Source organism: Garra rufa, chromosome 11 (assembly GCF_049309525.1).
Source record: "Garra rufa chromosome 11, GarRuf1.0, whole genome shotgun sequence".
Taxonomy (NCBI): Eukaryota; Metazoa; Chordata; class Actinopteri; order Cypriniformes; family Cyprinidae; genus Garra; species Garra rufa.
Genome location: NC_133371.1, coordinates 19,074,286 through 19,090,225, shown reverse-complemented (window position 1 = coordinate 19,090,225; position 15,940 = coordinate 19,074,286). Strand labels below are relative to the sequence as shown.

General features: G+C 34.4%; 1 protein-coding gene across 1 annotated transcript in view; it reads left to right on the top strand.

The window, feature by feature from the left end:
- Positions 1-15,940, top strand: part of LOC141345254 (differentially expressed in FDCP 8 homolog) — a 44,359-nt gene that overhangs the window by 20,802 nt on the left and 7,617 nt on the right. Inside the window, exons 4-5 of the mRNA XM_073850137.1 lie at positions 4,353-4,502; positions 5,010-5,151. Coding sequence (XP_073706238.1) covers positions 4,353-4,502; positions 5,010-5,151 — 292 coding nt within the window. The remainder of the gene's footprint in view (positions 1-4,352; positions 4,503-5,009; positions 5,152-15,940) is intronic.

Sequence of the window (15,940 nt, the reverse complement as noted above, 5' to 3'; positions counted from 1 at the left end):
TGGGTTGAGGAAACTTATGTGCAGCTGGAGACTCTTGATGATAATAGGGGAGAGAAACCTCGTAATCCTCCATCCAAGCTGGAGGCTGTATTCGACGCTTAGGACGCACATCAGCTGCTTGTCCTTCTCTGATCTTCTGGTCTGGAAACATATTCTACAATCCACAGCAATTACGGGATCCGGCTCGAAGGACCAAATGTTTTGGAGTTATTAATGTGGTTCGGGTTGAATTAATCACTGTGGTACATCTGGTCAAAACGCAACGAAGATGCTTCTTGGTTCACAGAAGATTTATTTGCAGTAGCATATGCAAATATGTGGGTGTCTGTGTGTGTGTGTGGTTCTACAAACAGAAAAGAATAGTTTATCAGTATATCAGCATTATAATAACATTAAATACAATAAACACTAGCAAACATTAACAATATTAATAATCAGAAAGACATTCAAAATATTCAGAAGTAATATTCTTCACTTTAAACACCTTATCCACAAGTTATTCAACTTTGTTCAGACCGGGGCTCGAACCCGCGGCCGGTTGTACTAATGGCGTCGCCCTAATAGCTCGTGCATAACCGAATGACTTAGCATTTCTTAGCGTATTCAACAATCCTGTCCAATCTTCTAAATACCATGTAAATACAATTAATAAGGCACAAATATACTTATGCTTAATGTAAACAATAAGAAAGAACCATATAAAAAATTATAATCATCCAAGACGATCGTATATACACATGGATTGATCAGTCATACAGGCCGTATTAGTTAAATAACTCAACTAAACATAATCATGGTAATAAAACATAAACAACATGCTAAATATGATCAATGAACATAGAAACTTACTTTTAGATGCACGCACACGATTAAATAACACCAAACTTTAGGAAAAAAGGAAACTCTCGTGAACTCCACACTACCGATTTGTAGCAACAACTAACACTGCTTATGGCGCACTTTCATCACATTTTGTATACTCTGTATTTCCTCTAGGGGGCAGTAACAGTCCATAGTCATTGAATAGTCCAGCACTCAGCAAGAAAACTGTAGCAGTATAACACTAAAGTGTTAGAATACAGAGCCCTTTGCAACAAACAGCTTTTGGAATGTTCTACTCTATGATGAAATAGTGTAGATGTGCCGCCTCCATAGAAGAAGATCGACATTACTATTTAGCTCCGCCCACAATGCATAGTTTTTACCAGAGAGGCGAACGTGCAAGTCTATGCAGGAACCAAATTATAAAGATCACTCTGGATACAACAAGACGCTTTGCAATTCGATGCAGGGTTTTCAAAAAGATTGAAACTAAAAGTCGATGCTGTGCAGACTCTATAGGATCTGACAGTGATGATGCCACAAAAGTGTGAGTAATTGTTTTCATTATGTGGTCACTATTGCTTTGTCTCTTCTTACAGATTGTTTGATATGTATTAAGTTATTTATGCATTTTTAACCTAATCACAGCGACATTCATCTATAAGGAATGAATATACGCTGTTGGCCAATCATAGTAGTAGCGTTTACTTTCGAGTTTACAATCCTACACGCCTGTTCAAACAGAGCGTTCTGCAGAGGGAGGTTAAAAACAGGACAGAAAATTGTCTATTACTTCTAATAGATAGTTAAACTTCTAAAATAATATTTTTTTTATGTTAAAATTTTAAAGGAGTAGTTCACTTTCAGAACAAAAATTTACAGATAATGTACTCACCCCCTTGTCATCCAAGATGTTCATATCTTTCTTTAGTCGTAAGGAATTTATATTTTTTGAGGAAAACATTTCAGGATTTTCTACACTAAATTTAGCACTCTGTTTTGAACGTTTTATTGGAAAGGACATGTCTGTGGTGAGACTAAAGTATAAATGCCCAGCCCACTCTTATGATTTACTAACATCTTTGCATATGAAATGAGCATTATATGGAACTCTTTTTCTACTATAACAATCACCAAGATTAATTGTGAAAAGTGTTAATAATAGCATTATATTTAAAACTGTTCCTGTTGCTGTGTTACACTGTCTGAAACACAGTCATGTCTACTGAGCACACAGTGCAATAATCTCCTTGTTGCAATGTGAATTTTGCAGTGAAAACACAATGTACAGTTGTGTTTAAATAAATAGCAGTGCCTTAATGAATGTGAATAAAATGCAAATATTTCTTCCATATTTCAGATATATTGGAAACATTACACTTACAACTAAGTTTTTAAAGATTTTATAAAGTCTGTGTTTATTTATTATTTTTGTACAGGAGGAAAAGAAAATGAATATTAATATGATATTCAAAAAATAGCAGTATCAACATTTTCAAACTCAAAGACCTTTTTCAAACTTCAGTTTAAATTACTGAACTGAATTACTTAATGTGTTTGAGGTCATTGTCTTGTTGAAACACCTATTTCAGGGGCATTTCCTCTTCGGTATATGGCAACATAATCTCTTAAAGTATTTTGATGTATTTAAACTGATCCATGATACCTGGTTTATTATAAATAGGCCCAAAACCAAAGTATGAAAGCTATCCCCATACCATGCTTTTTGCGCTACCATGCTTCAGTCTTCACAGTGTACCAAGGCTTGAATTCACCTGAGGATCGTGTAACAAATGCTGCCATTTGACCGATTGCTGCACTTCATATGTTTTCCCTTCTCCAATCAACTTTTTAATTATATTCCCCTGTTTTTCAAAAAAATGTTTGGACCTGCCCATTTTACTTCACAAATCAGAAGGAAATATATTTTATAAAAATGTGTAACACATTAAAGGACAATTAATGACACCTGTTTTTTCATAGAATGAATGAATTCTCTAATTAAACCAACGACTATAGAATACCCAAGACATTCGTATAGTTTTGAAAGGGGAAAAATGCAATGCTCATTATGGCCGCGAAGCGCCGCATTCTTAATGAAAGAGCCAATCGTTGATTAGTAAAGTTAGCACATCACTGCAGCTGCAGTTAGAAGTCCCGGTTGCTATAGAAACAATCAGCGCTCAGAGACGTGTGCTCAGAACTGCGCATGCGCACTGGCTCATCTACCCTGAAAAATAAGTGTTTTTTTAACGCTATTGGAGCACAAGGAACCATATTTATGAGGTAGTTCTTGTCGGATTTCTTTGGTGATTTAAAATATGAAATTTAATCGTCAGCTTGGTGAACAGTTTTGGAGAATTTGATGTTTCCCCATTCAAAGAGATAGGAGCTTCACTGGCCTGCCCGAGAGGCGTTTCAAAGATGGCCGCCGAGTGACATGACTTGCCTTAAAGGGACTTTGATTAAACTCTAGACTGCTATTATTTTTAACCACACTCTTTTTTTAATGCATTAGTCAGTTACGCAGAACAAGCAGCGTATGTCATGTCAATTGGGGCTGTTTTTTTTTTTTCCTGTTACACTACTACATCCACAAGTAAGTTATTTGCAGTGACAGTGGTTCATCAGGTTACTGATGTTGTACTGCAATTTTTTTTTTTTTACGCAACTTGTAAATAACAAGAGTTTCGGTGAAAATGCTGAAATCAATCACGGATAGACTCACGTTGATCTTGAATTGACTGCTCTGGGGATTATAAACTGAATGGTATTTGATCATTCTCTGTATATAAAATAATCACAGTATAAATAACAGAAAAAGTGTGAAGTTGGTCACTATGTTGATTCACGAATGCATAAATTGCAGTAAACCTCTTTGTGACAAAGAACGTCTGTGGATGAGCTCTTACATATTACAGTGATTACAGGTCATTGTGTTAGTTTATAACATTTATAAAGTTTTTTGCACCAAAAATGATCTTTCTTTACCTTATCACTCTTGTGTTTAATGGTCAGACATGGATTCAGAACATATCTCCTTGATTACATACAACAAGATCCTGGTGTTTCAGAAGGATGGAAAATAATTATTAATATTTTAAACTGGGGACTTCTTAAACATTTAGGACTTCACTAGTAACTAATTAACCCTATTTGTGTTAATTAGTTCTCAATTTCATGACCCCTTCAAAGGTACAGCAGCCCAACATATACTGTGTCTTTAACGTTAATCAAACTACAAAAGAAAACAGGAAATCCCTCACTACTCTTGATTGAATAGCTACTAGTAGGAAATATAATAGAAGGAATTGAATATTTAACATGTGATTACTTTAATTTTTGTAAATGTCGTGCTTGAATACTACTGTTTCAAGTTATACAGGTTTGGAACAGCATTGTGTGACATAATTGACATTTTTGGGTGAACTATCTCTTTGTGCACTGAAACTTCTCATTTAAGTAAGTGCATCAGCATGAGTTACTTATCCTGTTATTTAAAGCACTGAAATGTGTGGATGTTTGCACAGGGTTCGTTTGTGGCATCTGACATAGAGCAGCTGAAACAGGCCATAGCGGAGTGCAAGAGACTGATCCTGGAACTTCCAGAACATTCAGAGAAACAGAAGGACACAGTAGTCAAACTAATCCACCTTCGACTCAAACTACAGGAACTAAAGGTTTGCACTACCAGTCACACTTTTCAGACAGTTACTGGTTGTAATAATAAATGCTGAACAAAGTGAAAATAGGCCTTAAATAAAAATACAATATTTTTACCAATACTATAAATTTACTTTAGTCAAAGCTAAAGTTGATCTAAATATTGTTTTTTTCTTTATTGTCTTTTCCTTATTAAATGTATGTTAATTAAAATTTGATGTACATATTTACTTGTGTACAATGTAATCATGATAAAAAAAAGTATGCAAATACATTAATATCGTGCATTAGTATGGTACATGTTACAGATTTAATCTGAAACAATTCGCTGTTGTATAGAATATGTATCAGAGTACCTGCTCTGTTTGTGTATTCACCAGGGTAAATCAGGTCCTAGATCAAAACATTTTTAATTTGATGATGAGAAACATAAATTCAGTAAGTGCCCAAATATTTGGCTAGTAGTAAATTGTATAAATAAATTGTGGAATTTTGTGTTTTACTGTTGTGTTGGATATAAACAGGACCCAGAAGAAGATGAGCCCAACTTGCAGGTTCTATTAGAGCATCGCTTCTCAAAGGAGAAGAGCAAAAGTGTCAAACAGATGTGTGACAAGTGTAGCACCATCATATGGGGTCTCATTCAGACCTGGTACACCTGCACAGGTCAGACCATCTCAACTGAACCAATACAACAAACTATATTATAAACAAATATGATTCAGTTTTATACTGTCATTCCAAACTAGTACCCAAAACAATTATTCAGCAGCTTTTTTTTTTCAATAAAACACTACTTTCATAAAACTTGAAGTTCCCATTGACTATGAAGCTCCTAAATGAACAAAAAATGCTAATAAAGCATGGTAGAACTATAAATTCCATAAACATCCATATGAAAGTAGCCCATATGATAAGTGGCTGTATACTAAGCCTTCGAATACTATTGTTATTTTATGTTGATAACCTCTTTATACATTTTTTAAACATTTGTACTTCAGTGTTCCATCAGTCAATCAATCAATCAATCAATCAATCAATCAATCAATCAATCAATCAATCAATCACACTATGGAATTACATGTTCAAAATGTCAAAGCATAGTCCAGCCAAAAATGTACACCAATATATATATATATATATATATATATATATATATATATATATAGTGTTGTCAAAAGTCCCGGTACTTCGGTACCAAGTCGGTACTAAAAAAATTTAAACGTTACGGTACCTGGTTTTCTTAAGTACCGGTGGTACCGACTATCCGGTCAACCCGGTTCTTGATACGCTATACAAAAGGTGCGCACACACGCACTGCGCAGTTGCGCTCTCTTCATTAAAGCACCTGTGGTGCTGCTGATTTCGCGGCTCTGAATCCACTTGTTGACAAACAAGAGCCAGGCTTACTCCAAATATTTTGGATTTGCGGCTGAACAAAGCGAACATCATAGATCATCAAAAAACTATTTGCAAAGATGTCGTCTAGGTTCTCTCTCGAAAGGACAAAACACCTCAAAGACCGACTCCGCGATCAAATGAAAGAGTTCAAGCAAGGTAAGTTTCATTTTAATTTCATATTTAGAGCTTCTGTCACGAACATTACTGCATATTTTAATTTGAATGTCAGACTGAAATAAACATCACCGTTTGTGTAGTGAATCGTTAGCATAAGCGCGGCTAACGCTAATATGCTGGCCTTAATGAATTTGAAACAACGCTCCTATAACATTTGTTAGAGTAAAAAAATAAGGACATGTATTTACTATTTTTTACACAAATGACTTGTGTATCCAAAATATGTGTTAGAGAAAGAACAAATGTGTCGTTAACAATGTTTATGTCCTTAATATCAGTCTGTCAGAAAACGTTCTAGACTTATTCTTGGCTGGATAACTCTAGCAGGTTTAAAAAGCTTTTTAATAATAAATATGAATGCAGTTTGGATTACATAAAAGTACAATCAAATAAAACATGTTTTATCCCCTGTTTAGTTTGGTAATACTTTACAATAAGATCAAATTCATGCATCATCTAATATAAACTTAGAGTAAGTGAACAATATATTTTTACAACATTAATTCATGTTTGTTCATGTTTAACAGATTAACATGATTTTATGCATTAGTAAATGTTGAAATTAGCCTAACCTCACGAAGAATAATTGCCATGTAACTACTGTTTATTGTTAGGCAATGTTATCTAATAAATGAAAATTGTAAAGTGTTTTTAATACTGCAGTTTTCATCTGTGATAGACACTTGTCTTAATATATGTAATCTTATCTAAATTTATTATAACAGCTGAGGTTTGTTATTTACTGAAAATTCATATATTTTAGCTGGTGTCAATGATCTAATGTCGCATCTGGTCAGACTTAGCCCACTGCTTTACTTAAGTATATTATATTTTCTTTTTACAGCTGCAGATTGAGGAAAATCATGAAAGACCCCAGCGAACTCCAAAACAGACAACAGTACAGATGTTTTTCAGCAGAAGCAGAAATATGACAAAAACTTTTGGGTGAAACTTGTTTACATTTTTTATTCCTGTAATTTATTTAGATGTTATTTAATTACTAAAATGTTTACAATCCTTGAAATACTTTTTTAACCTGTGGAAAAAATGTTAACAAAATTTTATGTAAGTATAAAGAATGGCACTGTTTTTTTTTTTGTACATTTTATTTTTGTTCAACTTTATTAATAAAAAATTGTGTGTTGCTCAATTAATGTTATTGTGTTTTGCATTGGTACCGAAATTGGTACCGAGAACCGTGGATTTTCAATGGTATTGGTACCGAATACTGAAATTTTGGTACCGTGACAACACTATATATATATATATATATATATATACATACACACACACACACACACACACACACACACAGATATGGCCATTTAAAATGCGCGCGGGAAGTAAGGGGGCAGTCATGTAACGCACTGTACTGAGGCGGCAGCAAGCTAGTTTGTACGGTGACCTGGAGGGGACACCTTCGGTTCACTTATGTTTGTCGTGGTCACGATATATAAACTCTTGGGAACGTCATATTATGTCGTGGCCACGAGATCATTTTTTCGAGGTAACAACATCCTTATGTCGTTGCCACGAGATGCAATGATGAGGGAACGAGATACATTTCTCGTGTCCACGACTTCTTATATTGAGGGAACAATATGAATTTCTCATTATTTTAATAACTGGTTAGGGCTATATTGTTTTTAACGCCTGACAATTATAGCAATAAAGTTTTGACTTTATGATTGTATTTACACCTGTGTGTGACGATAAATGAGCATGTTTTCATTTACAAATGAAACTACGGGAATGATTCATTCCTCAGTAAAACAGTATAGTATTTATATAGTCTAGTCTATTAGACGAAACAAAATAAAATATATGTTCAATTCAATCTTTAAACTACATTCCAGTAAAAATCAGTCATATAGCATATGTCAAGCATTTACAGTATCATTAACATGAACGTTAAGTAAAGAGAGCAAAATTAAGGAGGGAAAACTAATATAAACGAAAATAAAAATATATACAATAATAATAGGCTAATAATAATAATAATAATAGTAATAGTAATAATAATTCAAAGGATAATAATATTTATACAAATACGGAAAAAAGACTATCAGTTAATAGAAGGAATGCAGGCCTGTGTGACGATAAATTATTTCCAAATAATTCACTCTTCAATGATTTGTCTATTAATTAGACTAAATAAATAAACTGCATTCCAGTAAAAATCCCAGTCATAGAACCTTTATAGTTTCGGTAACACTTTATAATAACTATCCGTTATAACTAGTTAATAGATCATTAATAAACTGTTAGTTAATGGGTTATAAATGACTTGTTAAATAGCAGTTAATAGTTTGTTAATTATTTATAACTGTGCCTTATAGATAGCCAATAGATGACTTACAAGCTGTTAGTTAACAAGTTATAAATGACTTGTTAACTGTATTTTAATGATTTATAACTATACCTAATAAATTAGTAATAGATCACGAACAAGCTGTTAGTAAATTACTTACTAAAGACTTGTTAAGTATCATTTAATAGTTTATATATGTTAGTGGGATGTTATTCTAAAGTTGCAACTATTCTTCATTTATTAACTGTTAGTAAATGAGGAATAGTTGCAACTTTAGAATAACGTCCCAATAACATACATAAGCTAATAACCAACACTTAACTAATACATTAAGTCACACTTTACAGATCAGTTGTTCATAGTTAACCATCTACTATAAAAGTGAAACATGGTAGAACAGCAAATGGATTGCCGCTGGTTCACTCAGTATAGAGGGTCCAAGGTGTGATAAAACATGTTCGTATCAATAATGCCAATGGCTAGATTTTTATTTATTTTGTTTTCATGTTTAGCACAAAAAGTGCCCAAACCTCAGAAAAGCCTATGGGTGGAACAAGGTTGAGGTACAAAAATTGTGTATTTTAAATATCACATCAAATTTCTGTAGCTTGAACTTGTTCCATCCATTGGCTGTTCTACAAAGTACAAAGTCACTGGTATTAGTAGATGGTTAACTATGAACAACTGATCTGTAAAGTGTGACTTAATGTATTAGTTAAGTGTTAGTTATTAGCTTATGTATGTTATTGGGACGTTATTCTAAAGTTGCAACTATTCCTCATTTTATGGGATTTATTAGGTATAGTTATAAATCATTAAAATACAGTTAACAAGTCATTTATAACTTGTTAACTAACAGCTTGTAAGCTATCTATTGGCTATCTACAAGGCACAGTTATAAATACTTAACAAACTATTAACTGTTATTTAACAAGTCATTTATTACTCATCAACTAACAGTTTATTAATGGTCTATTAACTAGTTATAACGGATAGTTATTATAAAGTGTTACCATAGTTTCATTTACATTCAGAATATAGCTGGTGGTTTCCCAGCCTGACCAGGCTGGAAAAGTGGCCAAAACCCCTCTAAAACCAGCCTGCCTTCCAGCTATGACCAGTTAAAACCAGGCTGGTTGGCCAGCTAAAACTAGCCAACCAGCCTAGGCCGGTTTTAGCTGTTTTTTTCACCAGGGTAGGCAACTTTATGTAGTATTTATTCATGATAAACTTGTGAATGCTGTCTACATCGCGCACAGACAGCATTAGCATATAGCCTACAGCATCACCTATATACTTATTTAATATTGTATTAATTTCTATAATAATTTCTTAACTCAAAATAAAATATTAATAAACCTATCTCTAATAATCCTGGGTTACTATGGTCACGCAAGTTTGTTTATGCATCAAACTCGTGGCCACGAGAAATGCATGTTGTTTCCTCAACATAAGAAGACTCGGCCACGAGAAATGGATCTCATTCCCTCATCATTGCATTGCATAAGGATGTCGTTACCTCGACAAAATGATCTTGTGGCCACGACATAATATGACGTTCCCAGGAGTTTATATTAGGGATGCACCGATCCGTATTGGCCGATCACTTGCGTGTTTTGTCAGTAAAGCCGGTTCTGTAATCAGCGGTAAATGCCATCAGGTGCGTGATTTCACGTTGAGCCGTATATACTACACACAGCCGTTGTTCACTGACGAGCTGCGCACATTCACACTGATAATGAACATTGATTTGCGCAGCTCGTCGGTAAACAACGGCTGTGTGTAGTATATACGGCTCAACGTGAAATCACGCACCTGATGGCATTTACCGCTGATTACAGAACCGGCTTTACTGACAAAACGCGCAAGCATGATCGGCCGATTCGTATCGGTGCATCCCTAGTTTATATCTTGTGGCCACGACAAACAGTGCCGGCCCGTCCAACAGGCAATACAGGCGGTCGCCTAGGACCCCGTCTTAAGGGGAGGGTCCGCGGTCACGAGGCTGTCATTTGGGTTTTTAGGTGCATTCGAATTGAAGCGGCGCTGCGCAGAAAGATCCGTGTTTAAAACCAGAGCTAGATAGAACAGAGCTATATAACATCAGTCGAGTGTTTGAAATAACTTTCTTTTGTGATCTGACATGGTCAAATCCAAAATCATTATTTAATATAGTATATAAACAAAGAACACAAATGGAATGAGGGATAAGCTCCAAAGTTCACGGAAAGGAAGGGAAATATTAAGCGGCATCCTTCATGTTTTCTTTATTCTGCAAATACTTTACTGTTTTGAATAATGTTCAGCTTCTGTCTGTATGACCATAAATGACAGAGTTTTTATTTATTTAGTTAATTTAGAAAAACGTTTGGAGCATTTTTGATCGTTAAATATAAGTTTTTTATTTATTTATTTTTTTATGAACAGCGCCCAGCGGAAGACTGATCATAGTCTGTTTGATCAGTTTCCCTTCTCAAATCATCACAACCTATTTTTGAAATGCATCCGGTTTTAAACCCCCCCTGGAGCCAAGCCCGCTCTTCTCACCTTCATTCATATTCATGGGGGAAGGTGAAAGGTGAATTGGCAAGTTTAAAAGTGACACGAACAACCCCCTCTTATTAACAATTGTGAGGTTAGATCTTGTAATCTGAAGGGTTGTGAAAGCCGTAAAGTATTACCAGGGTTCAAAGTCCAAAACGCAAGGAATATCTGTGCTGTGTTACTCCTTTGTTGTGCAGTAATATTTTATGAATCACATGCAATTACAAAATACAATGCTCTGCAGTTTTTAATTTAATTTGTTATGCCTTTATTCTCAAAATAGACTATTAGGATCTCATATTGCTACAACTTTGTACACATCAATACGGCAACAACTTTACAACGGAAAGACTTTTTATTATTTTCATCATTATTTTTTTATCTTTTGATAACAGCTGATTCTCAACAATAACAATGCCAAAAAAAAACATATTTATTCAAGTGATCAGAAATGTACATAATATTTTCATTTTACACTTTAGCCAATGCTTAGACAGTTTTAAACAACTTTAGACATTGTTACATTCCAGTATGTCCACCCTGATGCTCCACCACAGACGGAAGCACTTCAGTTTAACTGTAAACAGTCCCTTTTCCTTCAATTTTTGTTAAAAAAAAAAGGGCATGGGCAGCGCACCATCATAATGTACAGCACCAAAATCGCAAAATCAAATCAAAATAATAATAATAAATAAATACAATTATTTTTAACTCTATAAAAACTATAGTTTGTATTTCTCCTCTCTACTCAAATCTGTTGTCAGTGTATCTAATATTGTATATATGGTAATAAAAAGACGAGCTACCTCTCAAACATGCTTATCTTAATTTGATGTTGCTTTAAAATGTTGAAATGTAATGATATTCTGAAGATGAAAGTTGTCGAGTTAGTAATGTGTAACTGCCCGCGGCACTGGCAGGATAACTTGATTTTTTCTCTTATTCAAGTGGATACAGCTTAGATTAGAATACTCTTTCAAGAATAAGGCATTGTTCAAAACTATGCTATTTTACATATTTATTTTATTTGTGTACAATCACAATAAAAAACAGATGTGTATTTGTAAAAAATGGAAACAAGATGCTGCTTTAAGGGCGCAACACTTTAGTTGCCTGAAATTCTGCTTATAGGCTGCTACTTGTTAATTTTCTTTTCTTTCGTTTTGTTAATTTATTATTCATTCAGAAAAATATATTTTGCATATGGGCCTGTTTTATTTATTATTATATATAGGTTTATTGGGTTTTTCTCTGTGCATAAGCTCTGCGTGATGTGCGTGATGTTCTGATGTATATGCTGCTTCTTGCTTGTGTATAATTAATCCCTGAAAATGAATTTAGCTGTTTTTAATGTGTCACAGCCACGTATCAATTTAAATTTAATTGTAATTTAACATAACCTTGTCGGTTTATAATAACTTAACAACGTCGGTTGTCGTTTGGGGAAAATAAAATAACCGAAATTAACATTTCTTTTCCAATGCAGTCTAATAAATGTTCATCAGGACAAAAAAAAAAAGAAAATAAAATAAAATAATAATACAACTGCACCTGCTTATGAATAGCTTTTTGCTATTCAACTGAACCATAATTTCAGGGAAGACTGAATCATTGAATGGTATTTGTGACCAACGCCCAGCATAGCATAGCAGTGATGCGCGGGTCAATGTATAAACAACCCGAACCCGACCGATGTTTTCAACTAACCCACCCGCAACTCGGACCACAAAAAAAAAAAAAGATACATTTTGTACCCGACCCGCTTCCTGACCCGCATGTTTAATATTTGCGACTGACACCAGCGATTATACACGGTAGAGATGCGTTCACTGTCAAACATCATTCGGCATTAATTAGGTCATTTTGTCAAAAGAAATGTTCTTGATTACAAGAAAAATACAGATTGTTCTTGTTGTGATTTATTTTGTCTTTCCTTTATACAGATTTAAATAGTTTCGTTTTCGAAGTAGCTATTATGTCAGTGATTCTACGATGTTAAATATGATCAAGAATTATTTTATTTCGATCTACAGTGTAATAAAAGTTAAGAAAAAGATTAGCCTATAGCCCTAAATATATATAGACTACAAGCTAATTGCTTTTTTTCTTAACTTTTAACTTCTTCTAAAATTATCAATAGGCTAGGTTAACGAATTTTCTTATACAAACATAACGAATGCACTTCAAAACGAAGTTTTCATATATAAATTCAGGAATCACGAATATGACAAAATAATATTATGTTATATATATATTAATTGTATAGCTATAATAGTTGTATCAAATGAATAAGGAAATTATAGTGCCTTGAATTTATTAAGTAATGTTTCATTTCGTTCGTTTCGCTCTCTCTGGAAATGCAAAGAAAAAAAAATACAGTTTTTACTTGGAATTCGTTTTTAATCCCTGGTTTTAAACATTCAAAATTGTGTCTAATACTATATAAATTACAAAGGTTTATTGGCATATTTATTTAAAATGACCTGACCGACCGCGACCCAAATATCATTCAAAATATTTTTGGTTGACTCGTAACAGCGGGTGACCGCAGGCACCCGCTCATTTTGGATCAACCCGCGCATCACTGCCCCCTAGAGCTGGCCATGGTGATTGGCTACAGAATGTTGTTCCTTGCCCCACCTGGTGGATATTAAATGAAGTGCAACAATGTTTTGAAAAATTCTGAAAAAGCGCCTGCAGGTAGATCTGTGATCACGCGTGCCGAATTGCAGGCTGCCGCGTGAAAATAGGCGCATTTTTAATGGCCAGATCTGTATGTATACGGCCGAAAGACTTTTATCACCGAAACAACACGGCCGAAACAGTATGTTGACGCAAACAGAAACCGCAGCCTACACGTGCTTGTCTGAAGCAACACGTCTGCGGTGTGGACGTATATCAGTATATCCGAGAAAGACCCACGGATAGCGATTTGCAAAACATGTAATGCCGAAATTTCAAGAGGGGGTGTGTCTGCAGTCGTGCGGGCATCCAGTGATGAGAGCAGAGATCAAAACAGATGTAGCTTTCAGTGAGTGAAAAACAGTGGCTTTACGTTGGTGTTACGTCACAATATTTTAAAGATTTGTCCTTTCTATATACTGTATTTTTATAAATATTTATGTTTTAAACCATGGAGGTGAGCCAATGGATATCACACAAGCAACGTGAAAACTGATCAATATGTTAAAGTGAAAGTGAAAACTGACAGTGCTTTCAGCATCTGACGTGCATTCTCTCAGAGACAATAAGAGGCGATTATACTTTATATGCTGATATTAATTTAGTCCCCTAATATTTTTCTTGTGCCCTGAACATGGTGGGAAAAAAATAAAAAGAAACGTATTTTGTGTAAGGTTTGTTTTTTGAAAGACTTAAAGCTCTTAATTTTCATTGATGACTGCAGTTTTATTTAGGGGTTAAGAAAGTCTTAATTATTATTTCAGGTGGTCTTAAATGTGGGGACTGAAAGACAAGAATTGCGATAAAACTTCAAAAGGCTATCCATTGAATAAATATGAGCGCTGCACGTTTCAAAGTCATTTGCTGCACTGCTTTGTGTAATATTATTCTGACAGCGCCTCCTGCTGGAAGAGAAACGCATAGAGTTGTAAATGTGAACTGATGGATCCACAAGATAATGTGTTATAAAAATGTAAACAATTTAAACAAAGGCAGTAAAATATATGTATATTTTATTTAAGTAATATAATATTTGATTGATAACAATTGTTTAAATTAATATAATTGATTTATTCTTTGAAACTTTAATATTAATTTCTAGTAAACATATTAATATTAAAAACTAGTTCAGTGTTAAATAAATATTTTGAAATTGTATTTTTGTTATTTGATTTATTTCTCTGAAAAGCAATGCAAAATAGTAAAAAGCAAATTTGTACTATTTAATTATTGTAATGGTGAAAAAATTGGCAAAATAAATGGGAAAAAATGCGAAACACCGCGTTCGGTATTCGGCCTTCGGCCAAGCATTTCATTATTATTCCGCTTCGGCCAAAAATTTCATTTCGGTGCATCCCTATATATATATATATATATATATATATATATATTAGGGCTGTCAAAATTAATGCGTTAATAGCGCGTTAACGCAAATTAATTTTAACGGCACTAATTTTATTAACGTGCGATTAACGCAGCGCGCATTTTCTGTTTGACCCACTACCTAGCCCATAGTTAAAGAAATGGATGCACAATGTTGCCAACCTAGCGAAAAGTGTCTAGCAACAATACATAAACACATAATTGGACAAACCTAATAGTCTCTCCGGTTTTACTGAACGAGCGCGAGGTCTCCCAATGCGCGCGCACCTCCCTCTCTTTATATCTGCGTCTGCTCTGTTCAGCGAGTGGCAGAGGAGCAGCGCTTTCAGTTAAAACTGATGTTATGTTCATTCCAGTGCTTGAAGTGGGCCGGTACGCAGGCACTTCTGTATTTTATCCTTTTGCGTACTTGCACTTTTTCGTGCGTACTGGCACTTCTGCCATATTTAATGAATGCAAGTGGAGTCGGGCTACGTTAGGATTGGTGCTGTGGAGTTGATGCGTAAAGCCACATTCGAGTATGCAAGCGAAAACGGCGTATTATATGCACGTCAAACACATGCATATCATATGCACGCCAAAGTTAATTTCAGCTTATTAATAGCACGCCAAATGGAAACAAAGTCGTGCTAGTGCGCATTTTCATGAGACCAGGCTCTCCAATCAGTACATTATAACCAAAACAATACATTAAAAAAAGAAGCAGGTTTATTGCGATCACATAACTTTAAACGGATAAACTCCTAAAAAGTCAAAGGATCATGAAGGCATTCAAACAGGAAGTTAAAAACAATGATAATAATGCAGAGAATAGTGACTTATGTCCAGATGCCGGTAAATGATTCTTTTCAGTGATTGAATCATGATCATAATTCAGGATTTTCTTCAGTTATTATTTCATATTACTTTGGTTGTCTGATAACAGAAATATTAAATCAAAACAATGGAAACGGTTTT